General features: G+C 40.1%; 1 protein-coding gene across 1 annotated transcript in view; it reads left to right on the top strand.

Moving 5' to 3' along the window:
- The window catches only part of mertka (c-mer proto-oncogene tyrosine kinase a), a 114,027-nt gene that overhangs the window by 63,812 nt on the left and 33,906 nt on the right, over positions 1-16,309 (top strand). Inside the window, exons 9-10 of the mRNA XM_060848986.1 lie at positions 12,094-12,253; positions 14,379-14,544. Coding sequence (XP_060704969.1) covers positions 12,094-12,253; positions 14,379-14,544 — 326 coding nt within the window. The remainder of the gene's footprint in view (positions 1-12,093; positions 12,254-14,378; positions 14,545-16,309) is intronic.

The raw sequence follows: 16,309 nt of genomic DNA, 5'->3' as shown, positions 1-16,309 counted from the left end.
CCTATCCCTGTAACCCTGCATTTCCTATGGCTAATCCACCTAACCTGCACATCCCTGAACAGCACAGGCAATTTAGCATGGCCAATCTTTGGACTATGGGAGGAAACCAGAGCACCTGGAGGAAACCCACTTAGACACAGGGAGAACATGCAAACCCCACACAGATAGTCGTCCAAGGCGAGAATTGAACCCAGGTTCCTGGCACTGTGAGGTAGCAGTGCTAACCCACTTGGCCCGGTGTTTCTGGATAGTGGTGTGGAGCAGGAATACTGTCTGGTCTTTGATTGTACTGCACAAGGACACAGACCCAATTGTAACTTGCCATTTACTAGCTAACAAGAATCTACTAATTCAGCACAGGACATTTATCAAACTTGAGACTTTCCTGGCTTGTACAACATCTCTCCCTGTATGACATGAGCAAGCTATGTGGGGAGTCCCTGAATAAAGGATTTCTGTGACCACAGAGAAAATTAATTGAACAACAAAGTAGCTGCTGTAAGTCAGCCTTCAAAGTCAATTACATCAGTTACTGTAAAATATAGTAACAGTGGGATGCCGTGGTTGCTGAAAGCAAGGATTAAACTGCCCAGGCTTATCTTGTGTGCGTAGGTATGTATGTATAGTAATAGAATGGAATTCAGGGGTGATTTAGCAACAGCTATCCTGCATTTGCAAGCAGTCAGACTTTTTAAAAAAAACTGCTGATTGAGTGATAGTTTTGTGCAGACAGTCACTGTGGATCATTCTTTCAGTTCTCAGTTTGCATCCAAATATGTTAATGTGATTTTAACAGTGGTAAAATAAATGCTGTTTCAGCAGTAACATCCTCAACAGACTGAATTTCCTCTTGGGTTCTTGTTAATCTTCTGTGAGTGTGCAGATTGTAGCTAAATGCTGCTTCTGCCATTGGCTGAAAAATGCCAAGGTTTTATTTTAGCCTTAAGCTTGCAATGCTTTCAGAAGATGAGAATGAATCACTTCAAAGCAATTTGCCTACTCTTCTTTGAATTCTGCAACGGTATAAATCTACTTGAAAGAGAAGATTGGGCCTCAGTTAACGTGTCTCCAAAAGTCAGCCTTAGCCAGCAACATGCCCATTCAGCAATTTTTTTTAGTTAGTGAGTTACTTATCATAGAATTTTCAGTCTCTGACTGGGGTTGGTAATCTTAATGGAGGACAAGGAAGTGGAGAGTCAGAGATGGACCAGGTGAAGATGAGAGAGGGATGGAGATTGGAAATAAAATTTATTGTGTCAGAAGGATTACAATATAAGTTGAAAGAGACTGAACAGTGAGGGGAAAGTAGTTACAATAGTAAAAAGTAAGTTCAGTAGGGTAGGTATAAGTGAAATAATGGGTCCACATGGACAGACTTATTGTGCATTTATATCCCTCTTCTTCACTACCTCCCTTTCTATTTTAGTCTGGACACCCTCATCATCCATTCACTCTTCCTCTTTGTTTGTTAACAATGTATATTTCCGGCATCTTTTGCTTCTGAAGAAGAGTCATATCGGACTCTGAACATTAACTGTATTTCTCTGTCTCCAGGTACTACCTGACATACTGAATTTCTCCAGCAATGTATTTTTTTTTATTTCCAATCTCCATCATCACAATACTTTACTTTAGGAATTGATTATTTTGCAAAATAATCTTTGCATTAACCAGGGATTAGATTGGATAAAAGATTGGTGTATTTGCTTAGGGTGAATATTATCCACAAGTCACAACATTTACAGTTGATTTACTACATATGCATGCTACCTTGTTCAGATCCTGTGCCTCAGAGTGTAATGCAGGAAACATGTACACATTCATTACACAGATTTCTGTATTTTTGTTCAGTTGTATGTATTTTCCCCAACATTTCTTGCCTTTAGGGTTGGATTGTTTTCTTCAGCAGTTGCCTCCTTTCTGAGAGCTGACAAATGCTAACAATCACCATCCATTCTTATTTTAAGAGGATGTATGAGTGTACAAGCAGAATTAGAAACATAACAACATTTGCAGCTGAAGACATTTTTGTGATGTATTCTTAAACCATTCAGAAACAGAGGAGTGTAAATCATTACCAAAACAAAGCAGCCTCGCCTGATCATATGACAACAGTAGCTCAAAGACATTTGAGTCACTGCAATAAGTTGACTGGTGTCTCTTTTTGTGAATTGACTCATTTCCACAGAAGAACTGGACATCCTGGAAAAAGCTGAGTTGTGAAAGGGATTTTTATTTTGCTTACCTCCTTTGACTTTTTGTCACATTGTTGGATCCTCGTGTTGCTAAAAAGAACTGAACGTTAGCAACTCAAACCAATAAAAATGGTAAACCTGGATTATTCTTAACTTGTAGTTTTTATTATTGCTGTTTGCTGGATCTTGATATTTTGGGTGAAGAAATTTGTTCCCTTATCGATGTTTATTTGGGTAGCAATCAATAATACTTCCTGCCTCTGGGAATTGGCACAAGTCTGTAGCAAGATGGTAGCAAGCTTGTTTTTCTAAACACCAAAAAATTGACTTTTGAATCATTTGCATTTTACAATATCACTTTTGGGTGAATGAAAGCAAATACTGCACACTTTAAAAAATATATATACTTTTAATGCGCATGAAACTGAACAATCTTATTTAAAAGGATTAGCTGAAATCACACTGTATGATGTTAGTCACCAACTCATTAGCTTTATCATATGGATGCCCTTTTGACAAAACTGGACAAGGCTTGAGAACCCAGGGTTATTGCCGTGTCCTGTTCAACCTGATGCAGGCATTTTGCAAACTTTATGATGTCTGTTGATTTTAAACAATAGGAGCTGTAGCCCAGCACTACATGGGCTGTGAGTGACTACAAACGTCAGCCAAGGACCCATGTTCATGCTTGTAGTATTCAAAGCCAGCCTCTTAAAAGGTAAGTGCACTCTGGAGGCAGTTTGGAAGTGGCTGAAAGACACATTCTGAGCAGGAAGAGGGTAATGATGGGATAGTTTGAAGGGTGTTCTTGCAGATTTGCAGCAGTGGAAAACTTGATGCAGGAAGAGAGAGGCTCTTTAGAAAGTGCAGACCAGAACATTAGCCAAACTCAGACACCTGTGAAGACCAGGGGCAGACAGTAGCATGTCAGTCAATGTCGGCAGTATGTCTCAAAGGACTGAGTGCAGTTTGACAAGAGGTGCAGTGACTTCACATAAATGCTTATCATCAATTAATCCAATGTTAACTGCCATCTACCATCAACCACAGCATTGACCTCACAAACTGTTCAATTCACCACCCCTGCACTCTCACTTACCAAGAACATGACTTGATGTCACTTTCAGTATCATCTCCCCCTCACATGCATAGCATTGCTGCGAGCTTCACACCCACACCCTACTACCTGTTCACACTGCTACCTATTCAATAATGATGTGGAGGTGCTGGGTTTGGACAAAGTCAGAAGTCCAACAACATCAGGTTATAGTCCCAACAAGTTTATTTAAAATCACAAGCTTTCGGAGTGCTGCTCCTTTATAAGGTCACTTCACCCGACAAAGCTGCAGCGCTCTGAAAGCTTGTGACTTTAAATAAATCAGCTGGACTATATCCCTGGTGTCGTGTGACTTCTGACCTCATAAATAATGACGGACACATCATCCAAAAACATTTTGCATCACATTTGTTAATGCAGTTCTGTCTTCCCAGGCAAGATGGCACATTAGCAGCATCTATCTAATGGGAGACTGGGTATCCTTGGCCAATGGAGGAGCTGACAATTATCATCATTGACGCAGTCATATCTGTGACTGGGGTAGGGCTGAAACCATAGAGAATGACTGTATGTTCCCATCTAATCCTCCTCCTTTCATCCTATATCTTCTTCATCCTCATCTTCCTTCTAATTAACAAGCTAGCACCTCTTGCATTCTCCCTACCATTACCTTGCTGCAACTCTGTTGTTGAACTTTTTTTTCCTTTCAGAAACCTAAGGCCTAACGCTTACCCAGGCAGTGGTGCCAAATATATGAGGAATCCGACACTGTTGAAATACACTCAGTTGATCTCACTCTCAGCCACCAACACAAAAGCTGGAATTATTCATAATTTAGCAGGTAGCAAAGAGGCATGAATATAAGTCAACTGCAGGCACAGCCGGAATTAAGGATGAACTGCACAGAGGTCCTACTTTGGAGGAGGACACTGACAAAAGGCTTAATGAAATAACTCAATAGCTGAGAAAACAATGAATGAGCTTCGACCATGAGCAAGCTTGCCACAAAACCTGTCATCATGATCAAGGAGTAGAAAGGAGTGCAGAATCAACTTGCCAAGGAGAACAAATCTTTTCTCTCATGGAAGTGGCAGCCAATCCACGAGAAGACTTGCAGACCCAAATGGCATCCATTTACCTGAGCAGGAAGCAGGGCTCAGCCTGTCTTCCACAACTGTTTATTTGAATTTCTTCAATACAAACTCCAGCTCTTTCCCCTTCCCAACCAATGACACTTACTGGCAAAAAAAAAGTATTTCAGTTATTTTTAATCATTCTGTTCAAGCATGCAATGACATATACCCTAGGACAGGTAAGATTTGAACCCAGATGAAGACTGTAGCCTCGAGCTAGGTGCATTACTGCTATGCCACAAGGGCCTATCCAGCCCAGATGTAAGTATATGCCCCACTAAAATCAGCTGACCTTTTTATCTCTGGAGCAAATCATGGTCTGATAGCTGATGTCTCAATCTCCATTTTATCAAAGTTGAAGCAATGCAAGCCTCGTTTATTGTCATCCAGGCACAGACAGCAGCCAGTATGGCTGCAGAATCTAACAACTGCCAAACGGTTTATATTGGTGGCTCAAATAGTGATGGCACAAATGACAGCCGCTTTAATACCCAGCAATCACCTGCATGACATGTTGTACCCAATCAGAGATCAGCTGCACATTCAAGGAATATAACCCTTTCCAGTGCATCTTCCAATTTAAATGCAGCACTCACACCTGTAAACTAGAGTTGAAACACGCACACTATTGATTGCTAAAGTCTCTGAAATCGTTGGATAGAACCTTCTTCTGAGAATCCTTCTGTCCTTCTACATCACCTCTCTGTGAGGAGTTGATTCTCCTCCATGTTGCCTCTGTACAATTTTTCTGTCATGCCCTTGGTAAAGGGGGATGGTGTCTGTGACCAAAAGCAAGTGGTAGGATCAGCGCCCTTGAACCAAAGCAATTACCAGGTCAACAGCTTGACAACTTCAACAATTTTAACTAGCAGTAGAAAACACAACACTTTTAAGCTAACATGAACAGAGTTAGTAGAAATCAGTTGGTAATTAACATGAAAGTAGTTGATGGTCACTGAGTAACATCCTGAGTGCATCTTTATCTTTGGAAGGTTAAGCGAAGGTGCTAGTGAGAGCACTGAGGTCAAAAGTGGTAGTGGGGTGCTGTCAAAACAATGTCATGCCCTAACTGATACCATGATCATATATTTAGCACATGCTGATCATGCTTGTGTGAAAATGGTACCCGGCAAGATTCATAATGGCTGGAACCAATAGGTCCAGTGGCAATGGAAAGACCTGTGTTTTATAACCTTCTGTTATTTCAGGAAGGAATCAGTGGCACCAACACTGGGCAACTCTTTGCGAGCTCTCCACAACAGGTCTTATTCTAACATTTCATACAATCATCCTACAGTTTTAAACCTCAATTCTAAGTCTGTAAAAAATTACTGGCGATGTTCTGTTAAGTCTACTTCAGATCTAATGTTGATCTTGCTTTTGTGCACCTTCTGTGCAGCCATAACTCTGCATGCCTTGCTCTGTTCAATCACCCTAAGATCTGTTTGTCCTTGTATGTTGTTATCTGCCTGTACTACACGCAAAACAAAACTTTACACTGTACTTAGGTACATGTGACGATAATAAGTTAAATCAATTAAATCTGGGTAATTCCTTTCTTAAAAATAATGGACATAATTTGATACCAGCCCTAAAAGTAGTGATTGATATTATTCAGTGAAATTTCATATGTTTCTTTTAGATGATTTTGGATAGGAGCGAGAGTAATAGGGTAATTGTTATGGGGGACTTTAACTTTCCAAATATTGACTGGGAATATTACAGTTTGAATACTTTAGATGGGTCAGTTTTTGTCCAATGTGTGCAGGAGGGTTTCCTGACACAGTATGTAGACAGGCCATCAAGGATCGAGGTCACATTGGACTTGGTACTGGGTAATGAACCTGGCCAGATGTTAGATGTTGAGGGTTACAAAGTGACATAGATAAGCTGCAGAGCTGGGTTGAGAGGTGGCAAATGGAGTTCAATGCAGAAAAGTGTGAGGTGATTCACTTTGGAAGGAGCAACAGGAATACAGAGTACTGGGTTAATGGTAAGACTGTTGGTAGTATAGATGAGCAGAGAGATCTCGATAAAAACAATGACTGCAGATGCTGGAAACCAGATTCTGGATTAGTGGTGCTGGAAGAGCACAGCAGTTCAGGCAGCATCCCAAATCGACGTTTTGGGCAAAAGCCCTTCATCAGGAATAAAGGCAGAGAGCCTGAATGTGGAGAGATAAGCTAGAGGGGGTGGGGGTGGGAAGAAAGTAACATAGAGTACAATCGGTGAGTGGGGGAGGGGATGAAGGTGATAGGTCAAGGAGGAACTTCAGGGCAGAGGAAATGACCTGGGAGTTGCAGTGGGAGTGGGACTCCCTGAGATTCTTGTAGAGGGAGGAGGAAAACTTCTTCAAGGCAGGCATCCATGTGAGAGGATTCGCAGTAGGGTTAAAATCAACTAGGTAAAAACAATGACTGCAGATGCTGGAAACCAGATTCTGGATTAGTGGTGCAGGAAGAGCACAACAGTTCAGGCAGCATCCGAGGAGCAGTAAAATCAACGTTTCTGGGAAAAGCCCTTCATCAGGAATAAAGGCAAAGATCTCGGTGCCCATGTTCATAGATCTCTGAAAGTTGCCATTCAGCTTAATAGGGTTGTTAAGAAGGCATACGATGTGTTAGCTTTTATTAGTAGAGGGATTGACTTTTGGAGCCATGAGGTCATGCTGCAGCTATACAAAACTCTGATGCGGCTGCACTTGGCGTATTGCGCACAGTTCTGGTCAGTGCATTATAAGAAGGTTGTAGAAGCTTTGGAAAGGGCGCAGAGGAGATTTACTGGGATATTACCTGGTGAGGAGGGAAGGACCTATGAGGAATAGCTGAGGGACCTGAGGCTGTTTTCATTAGAGGAGGTTGAGAGGTGACTTAATTGAGACATATAAGATAATCAGAGGGTTAGATAGGATGGACAGTGAGAGCCTTTTTCCTCGTATGGTGAAGGCTAGCACAAGGGGACATAGCTTTAAATTGAGGGGTGATAGATATAGGACAGAATACAGAGGTAGTTTCTTTACTCAGAGAGTAGTAGAGGCATGGAATGGCCTGCCTGCAACAGTAGTAGACTTGCCATCTTTAAGGCCATTTGAATGGTCATTGGATAGATGTATGGATGAAAATGGAATAGTGTAGGTTAGATGGGCTTCAAATCGGTTTCACAGGTCAGCGCAACACCAAGGGCCAAAGGGCCTGTACTGCGCTGTAATGTTCTATGTTCTATTATTGAATCTCTTTCTGTAATTTCTGATGTGTGTTATGAAAAGCAACTACTTATTTATTTATGTAATGTAAAATCCACTGAGGTGAGGGGGCCAGGGATATGAAAACTAAATCCATGTTACATTGCTTAACAAACGACTAGCTAGTACAATGGACTAATTTTGCTTCTTTAAGGTTTTGTAATCAGTGTACAGAATAAATAGGCCATAAGCAGCAGTGATCGGAAACGTACTCTTCAGAAATTCTTTCACCATGGTGCTTAAACAGTAATCCTTCAGACATGGGCTTAGTGTCTATGTAATAATGTGCACCAGACTCTCAGCAAGCAGAATTGTCAACTTGCAAAGATTTTAAACTGGACAGCACTCATACATAATGGAACCCTTGTGAATGGGCATATTGTAAGCTTAATAATCAGTCTTATATCTCCAGCAGAAATGTTGTAAAGGCTTTTCACTTTGTGACTAAATGTCACTCTGTTCAGAAGGCAATTTGCTGCTTATTATGAAAGGTTGAGCTTCCAGGAAGCACCTATCGAGATGTATTCTGTCTGCTTGTCAGCTGCTGTTTGTGGAACTGAGTCAGATGACTCATCAGCAAGTGACTTTTTGAGAAGCTGCTTGGGATATTTCGATATTCTTAATATGAACATTGTTCAGACACCGAATATATGTTTTGTGAAATGACCTTTGCAAACTAGACTTTCAAGGGTACCTAATTATTATTATTCAAGAGTTGAATAATATGTAATCATTTTGAAATATCTTAAAATTACTCCACAGTCTATTATGCCTGCAAAAACAGTCATTAATATCCTGTGTATTTTGGATTAGTGGTGCTGGAAGAGCACAACAGTTCAGGCAGCATCCGAGGAGCAGCAAAATCGACGTTTCGGGCAAAAGCCCTTCTTTTATTCCTGATGAAGGGCTTTTGCCCGAAACGTCGATTTTGCTGCTCCTTGGATGTTGCCTGAAGTGCTGTGCTCTTCCAGCACCACTAATCCAAAATCTGATTTCCAGCATCTGCAGTCATTGTTTTTACCTAATATCCTGTGTATGACAGCTGTATGCAACACAATGTTATCAAGTAAGTGAAGTTTTTAAGCCAATTTGACTAACTCGACTCAGTGGTGAGTAAGTGCAGCTGCTATATCGATTAGTGCACCCGCAGTCTCCACAACAGCTGTACCTTTACACATACTGCATGTTCAATAGCGGAGAATTATTATACATAACATCACAATAAGCGCCACAGAAAGTTATGGCATGTGTCTGCCATTGATGTGGATTGTGCCAGCAACTTGGAATTGAGGCCTGTTTTCTGCATGGTGTTACAAGGAATCTCAGTGATGAATTTGGAATTTCAATGACAGTATGTGTTTGCATGAAACATTTCCACTTCTGCTGATATGTGAACACTCGTTAACCAGTAAAGTGTGGTCAAGTAGAAATTTTGAATAAATCAGTTGAATAAATCAGAATAAATAAATAGGTGACACAATGTAATGATATCTTGTTTCATAATTTTCAAAATATTTAACAAAACAATTATTGATCATTTTTAAATTTCATTCTTTATTCAGCAACCAGCCCTAATAACATTGACAAACTTTAAACTAACAATAGCAGATAAGAAAATAAACTTTAAAATGTAGATTGCTATACATACTGGGAACATGGCATTGTTTCTAAAACACAGTAAATTTTAATCCTCAAATTGCCATTGAACTACTTGTTGAAATGTAGTTGCTAATTTGTAGCAAAGGTCACAGCTAATATATGCAGAGCAAGATCCCACAAATGGCAGTGAGATAAATTATCATTTTTTGGTTGAAGGACTACACTCATTAGATCATACCTGGTACAAAAGAAGATGGTTGTGTTGTAGTAGGTCGGTTATCCCAGGTCTTTGAGTTCCTCAGGGGAATGTCCCAGGCTAATCATCTGCAGCTGCTTTATTAATGACTTTCCCTCCATCATAAGGTCAGAAGTGGGGATGTTTGCTGATTGTTGCACTACGTTCAGCACTTTCGTGACTCCCCAGATACTGTGGCATTCCATGTCCATATGCAATATGACTTGGACAATATCCAAGCTTGGGCTGACAAGTGGCAAGTAACATTAATGGCACAAAAATGTCAGAAAATTATCATCTCCAACCAAAGGGAATCTAACCATTCTCTCTAGGTGTTCAATGGCTTAACCATCTCTGAATTCTTCCCACTATCAACAACCTGTGCATTACCATTGACTGGAAACACTGAATCTGTCTAGCTATTTAAATACTGTAGCTACAAGAGCAGGTGAGATGCTAAGAATCCTACAGCAAGTAACTCAGTTCCTAAACTTCCACCATCTACAAGGCACAAGTCAGGAGTGTGATGGAATACTTTCCACTTGCCGGAAAGAGTGCAGCTCCAACAACATTCAAGAGACTTATCACCAGAACAAAGTAAAGCCACCTAATTGACTCCACATCATCAAACATTCACTCCCACCACCATCGACACTGTGAGTAGTGTGTACATCTACAAGATACCCTGCAGAAATTTACCAAGTCTCCCCAAACTGCACCTTTCAATTCATATCCACTTCCATCTAGAAGGACAAGGGCAGCAGATTCATGGGAACACCAATACCTTCAAATTCTCTCCAAGCCACTTGCCATCCTGACTTGGAAATATTTTGCCATTCCTTTAACGTCGGTAGTTCAAAGTCCTGAAACTCCATTCCTAACAGCATTGTGGATCTAGCTAAAGCAAATAGACCGCACTGGTTCAAAATGTAGCTCCCTACCACCTTCTTGAGGGCAACTAGGGATGGGCAATAAATACTGACCAAGCCAGTATCGCTTAGAGCACAGAATAAAGGCGCACACGCTTGCTGTTCGTAATGGTGTTCAGCATATCTTTGCTAATTGCTTTTTAACTTCATTTTGTTCTTTAATATCTCAGCACAAGTCACCTCCATGGCAATGCAGAAGTCCCTCAGTGTTGCATTGAAATGTCAGCATTTCTAATTCATTTGACTCCAATTTAATCACTGTGCTATACAAGTGAGATACTTTTCTCAGTAGATAAAATAATGTGCACCATCTTGTGATTAACTCATTCTGCTTAACTGCAGTGGTGGCAGATAAATGTGTATATTAAACTGTTCTGTTTCGGATGATATGTCAGTGGAAGAGGGAGAGAAAGAGGTCAAAGGGTGGGAGTAATATTGTTGAGATTTTTATGCAAAAGGAAAGCTTCAACTTCTCAATTGTACCATGGATACAGTAAGTATCCATTGTTCAACTTCACTTCTCTCTGCCTCTACTTACAGTTAAACAGTTTCAGCCAGAGTAAGTGATGGAGGAGGGTACAATTGCAACATTTAAAAGGCATCTGGATGGGTGTATGAATATGAAGGGTTTGGAGGGATATGGGCCAGGTACTGGCAAGTGGGACTGGATTAGGTTGGGTTATCTGGTCGGCATGGACGAGTTGGACCAAAGAATATGTTTCCGTGTTGTACATCTGTATGACTCTCTGACTCTAGGTGCTCATTCAATATATTATTCAAGTTAACTTGGCTTTGTGATTTTTGTTTTATTTCTGTTGGTACTTTGAATTCTCTCTTACCTGAATTTTAGCCCCTGCACGAGGAGGCTTTGGAGTCCCACTGCACTTTGGTATGCAAAGCAGTTTGCTGATTTAGCACTGAATTATCAGACATGCCATCCTTTGGTTGAATTGTTAAAGCTCTGACAGGAAGTGGATAGGACTGGCTTCATAAAGTTGAATTCATCCACAACTCTGCTGCCAGTGTCTTCCTTGCACCAAGTTCCTTACACACATCTCCCCCATGCTGCTGACCCATTGGCTCCCAATCAAGGTGCCCATCAGTTGTGAGATATTCAATCTCATTTTCAAGTTCTTGTATGACTGCATGCCTCTCTATCTCTGCAATCTCTTCCAGTCCTACAACTCTCCAAGGTAGATTAATTTATCAAGTTTTGGTCTCTTAATTTAAATTTCTGCAGCATTCAATGCTCTGTATTCATTTGCCTAGATCCTACACTCTTGAATTTCTTCCTTAAATCTCTCCAGTTTTGTGTCACTCACTTCTTTAAGAGCCTCCTTCATTCTTCTTTGATTGAGCTTTCGACAACTTGCCCTAATGTTACCATCTGGAACTTGGTATCGAGTTGTGTTTTATAATACTCCTAAGGAGCATCTGTGATGTTTTATTATGTTATAGGTGCTATATAAATAGAAGTTGTTTTATCTTAGAAGGTAGAAATCAAATGGCCTTCTTTATCTGAAATTACCTATGATGCCCTATCTTTTGCTGTTTTTCAGAATCCACCTTCCTACTTTACATTGTAATTGTTCGAAGATTGGATAATCTTGACAAAATTTCTCAAGAAGCTTTAGAATCTCAATGTATTTCCCACAAAGTACAATAATTATTGTGCCATCTTTGTTTGTCTTTTCTATGTTTCAGGTTATAAAACCACTTAAACTATGTTGCAATCAGACAGCTAACCGAGGTATGATTGATGTTGTGGCAATCAACGTTACATATAGTGTACAAGTGGCAGCATATACCAGCACTGGAATTGGACCTTATAGTGATCCAACACACATATTTGTTGGGAGCAATGGTAATTATTATTTTGTGTTGTGGAATGTGTCAGTGCAATCAGTTAACATTTGTTGAGCAGTTTTCACTAAAAAGCATGCAGTGTAATCAACCAAATACTAAGTAATCTTTTTTATTATTTTACAACTCTGATACCAAAATTGGATTTTTTTGACTGAAAGAGATAAGTTGCAAAATTTAACGTGGATGAGCGAAGGTCAGAATTTGGCTTATCTGGTCCAGCCATTAACACAGCACTTTCATTGCTTCTTCAAAGTGGCATTGGCACCAATCTGGTCTATTGGAATTATAACTTGTGGCTTCATCCAGATTTCCCCCGCGTGTAAAGTCTTGATGCTTTGTGTGACTGCCTTAAAGAAATTATAAGCAGGACTTGACTACCTCCCTACAGGAATCTCTTTATGATTCCCTAAGATAACTTTTTTCCCTTCCAGTGCAATTGGGCTCCCAATGGCCAAACCTCTTGGAGAATGCTGTGTCCCCCATTTGCAACTGGGAGAAAAGGAATGATAAAAATTCAGCTGTGAGGCATTGAGACTGTTGGATTTTGGTTCCAGAAGAGACTCCTGACAGGATAATTTTGCCTGTCAAATAATACAATTACCTGTGTTACTCCACATCAGCTTTGCTGAACGTGGAAGCTCTAAGAGGCACTAACGACAAACAATCTTGTTCACATATTTGGCTGTTCAAAGACATCAACCACATCAATGGGACAAGAGATGCTGACTGATGTACAACTCACTGATCCCACTTTGAATTTCCTGTGTTTAGAAAATGTCTTGTTGTCCTATTGTATTAGGTAGAATAACATGCGTAGTTAGTTCTCTTGGAAAGACTATGTTAAATTCAGAGTTTTTTTTCCAAATCAGTGGAGTGATCCTAAATCAAAATTATTGATTATTCCCCCAGTGAATCTAAAATTGAAGTCTGTCAGAACTACAGTCTTTTCTCTTCAGAATAGATATGGCAATCTCTTACATTCTGCTGAGAGAATGAGTTAGACTCCAGATCTTTACAAGATTGAGATTTGCCCTGTGATACCCACTCATTTTCAAATGTAAATGTCACCCTAGCTGTATTTGCTTTTGAACACTGTCCCTTTCTATTATTACAGCAATGTCTGTGCCATGTTTTTCGAAAAGGTATCATGTGTTTCATTGCCTTCCTGCCTTCACCCAAAAAGAACCATGTCGGATCTTCTATGTTCAGAAGTAACATTGATTCACCCTGCATTAACCTTTCCTGTTACTTGCACTGTTTGTCATTGCCCTCTTGTGAGGTACTCAAAAGATATTTCTATATATCAGAGCTCATAGACAGATGCAGGTTATTTTAGCATTGTAGTCTTCTAGAAGTTGAAGAAAAATCACAACATAGCCCTTTTTAAAATTGCTCTGTTTTATAATATATCGGATATGGAAGAGCTCCACCCATTCTGATTTATAACACAGCCGCTGAATAAGACATTGAGCAGTTCAAACAGGCAGAGTTGGACACTGTGGTCCCTAGATGGAAGCACATGTGCCTCCTCTATCTCTAGTTAGCACACCTAAGAGATATAGTCTACATATAGTTAATGAAATGTAATAATCTCCATCTTCTTAAAGTGAAGAGCTTCATCTGTTGAAACGTATTAGTGTCAAAAAGTGTGGTGCTGGAAAAGCAAAACTGGTCAGGCAGCATCCAAGGCGCAGGAGAATCGATATTTCGAGCATAAGCTCTCCTGATGAAGAGCTTATGCTCAAAATGTCGACTCTCCTGCTCCTCAGATGCTGCCTGACCGGTTGTGCTTTTCCAGCACCACACTTCTTGACTCCAATCTCCAGTATCTGTAGTCCTCACTTTCTCCTGAAACATATTAGTAGTCCACCCCTCCACCACGCACTACTGAACTGTCTTTTAGGAAGGCACTAAATTGGTCACAGATTCCACCTGGACAAGAACCCACTTGTAATTGGCACCCAGGCATCATATCATATTGTAACGTGGTGACAACAGTGGCCTTCTCGTCACAGTTATAAGTTCTACCTGCTTTATAATTCTACAGAGCTAAAAAGTAGAAACTGAACACAAATTGTTTATTAATCTGAAGTTTATTTGCCCTTCTATTTGTTTTCTTACAGATCAGATAATACTTTCACCATCCTCAACTACTGCAGGTGCTGATGGCAGTAATACTGAGAATTCCCTAATGATGCTAATTGGAATCATTTGTATCAGCGGCATAATTATTTCAATTGCATTCATATATGCAGCTATGAAAAAGCGGATGATGGAGACTAAGTTTGGGTCAGTATTCACAACTATATAAATCTTGATCATTTTCCTGGAAATGTCTTGTGAAAGAAAACTGGGAAATTGTTAACTACTATGCAGATTGCCAGTACCAATAAAGATGGAAGTGGCATCCCAGATGAGGTACTTGTTTTGGTAGTTTCTTAGTTACCTTTGTAAGAAATCTCCATTAGCTTGACCACATGTGCCTGCTTAGATTGAAGTAATCTTTTTATTTTAAAATGCTAGTGAGAATCTGTGACTCATGGTAAAATGATAATATTAAATTGTGAGGCACAGTGGGAAAATGTAGCTGAAAGGCTCATTTGCATCAAAAGATAGTAGAGTTTGAACTTCCCTCAAAGTTCTTAATTATCAAATCTGCTGTTAATCATGATGGCAATCATGGAAATGGAGATAAATTACTGACCTGGAAGTAGATTATAGGAAAAGCCTATGTTCTAACTGAAGTTGATAGGGGTGCACTGTTCCCTTTTCGAGTCCCACTCCATTGGTTATAAAATACTTTAAATGTAAACAGATAGTTGATTCAGCCATTACATAGATCTTGGACTGTGCCAGGTTTAGTATTAAGAACAAGTCAACAAGATATCTTAAAGTATAGAATCCCGACAGTATGGAAACAGGGTCTTCAGCCCAGCAAGTTCACACCGACCCTCTGAAGAGTATCTCACCCAGACCCATTACCCTACTGACCTATAAATACCCCGAACTAATGCACCTAGCATACACTTCTCTGAACTCTATGGGCAATTTAGCATGGACAATCACCTAACCTGCGCATTTTTTGGATTGTGGGAGGAAACCAGAATGCCCGGAGGAAACCCACGCAGAAGCAAGGAGAATGTGAACACTCCACACAGGCAGCTGCCTGAGGCTGGAATCAAACCTGGGTCCCTATCGCTGTGAGGCAGCAGTGCTAACCACTGAGCCACCATGCGCCACAAATAATTGGCTTATTTCCAAAAATAAACCTGCCTAAACAAAGATACAAAGATTATTAGTAAATGGATGATGCAAATGTATATCTCTGCCCTCCTAAGAAATTAACATGTGCACAGACACCTAAGGAGATACAAAAAAGTGAAAACTTTGCACAGTGCTAACTTTAGAGTACTTTGACCAAGTCATAGTTAAAGTCATGTGAGCAAGGCTAAATAATGGATTGTTCCAAGTGGTGTTCAGATTCCAAAGTTATTCTGTTCACATACAAGGTTGTGGTACTGAGGTATTCCTGGAGCAGTTGTTACTTGGCTGATTTGCTTTTGCTTCGGATGATAGGGTAGATTACTAAGAAAATCCATTTTAGGAACTCTCTCCCAAGTGGCAAAGATGACTTTCAGTGAGTTTTCAACTGTCATAAATTGCTGAGATGAGTTGCAAAGAAAGAGAGATGGAACACTGAGCTGTAACCCCCATATCAGGTTCAATTCTCTCTCACTTAATTCATAAGTGGAAATGGCAATCCCTCTCTCAAATTAGGCCTCACTCGGGAAGTTCTTCAGAATGTAAGATTTTATCCAGATTCCCTGCTCCTTGCAGCTTCTGTTGCTGTTATATCCAATAACTTTTCCTTTGCAACGTGTCCTTTATTTAAAAGCTGAAAATATATTTGTTTGGATCCTTTTAGTCATTTTTGAAAATAAATAACACTTAATCACATCTCTTCGTAACACATGGCAGAGCGGGATTGGTTTCGGATGCACTGTGAGCCAACGTAGGTATGATGGACCATGTGGTTTACTCCTGAGCTGTAAAG

This window comes from Hemiscyllium ocellatum, chromosome 3 (assembly GCF_020745735.1).
Source record: "Hemiscyllium ocellatum isolate sHemOce1 chromosome 3, sHemOce1.pat.X.cur, whole genome shotgun sequence".
NCBI classification, from domain to species: Eukaryota; Metazoa; Chordata; class Chondrichthyes; order Orectolobiformes; family Hemiscylliidae; genus Hemiscyllium; species Hemiscyllium ocellatum.
This window is presented reverse-complemented; position numbering and strand designations above follow the sequence as displayed.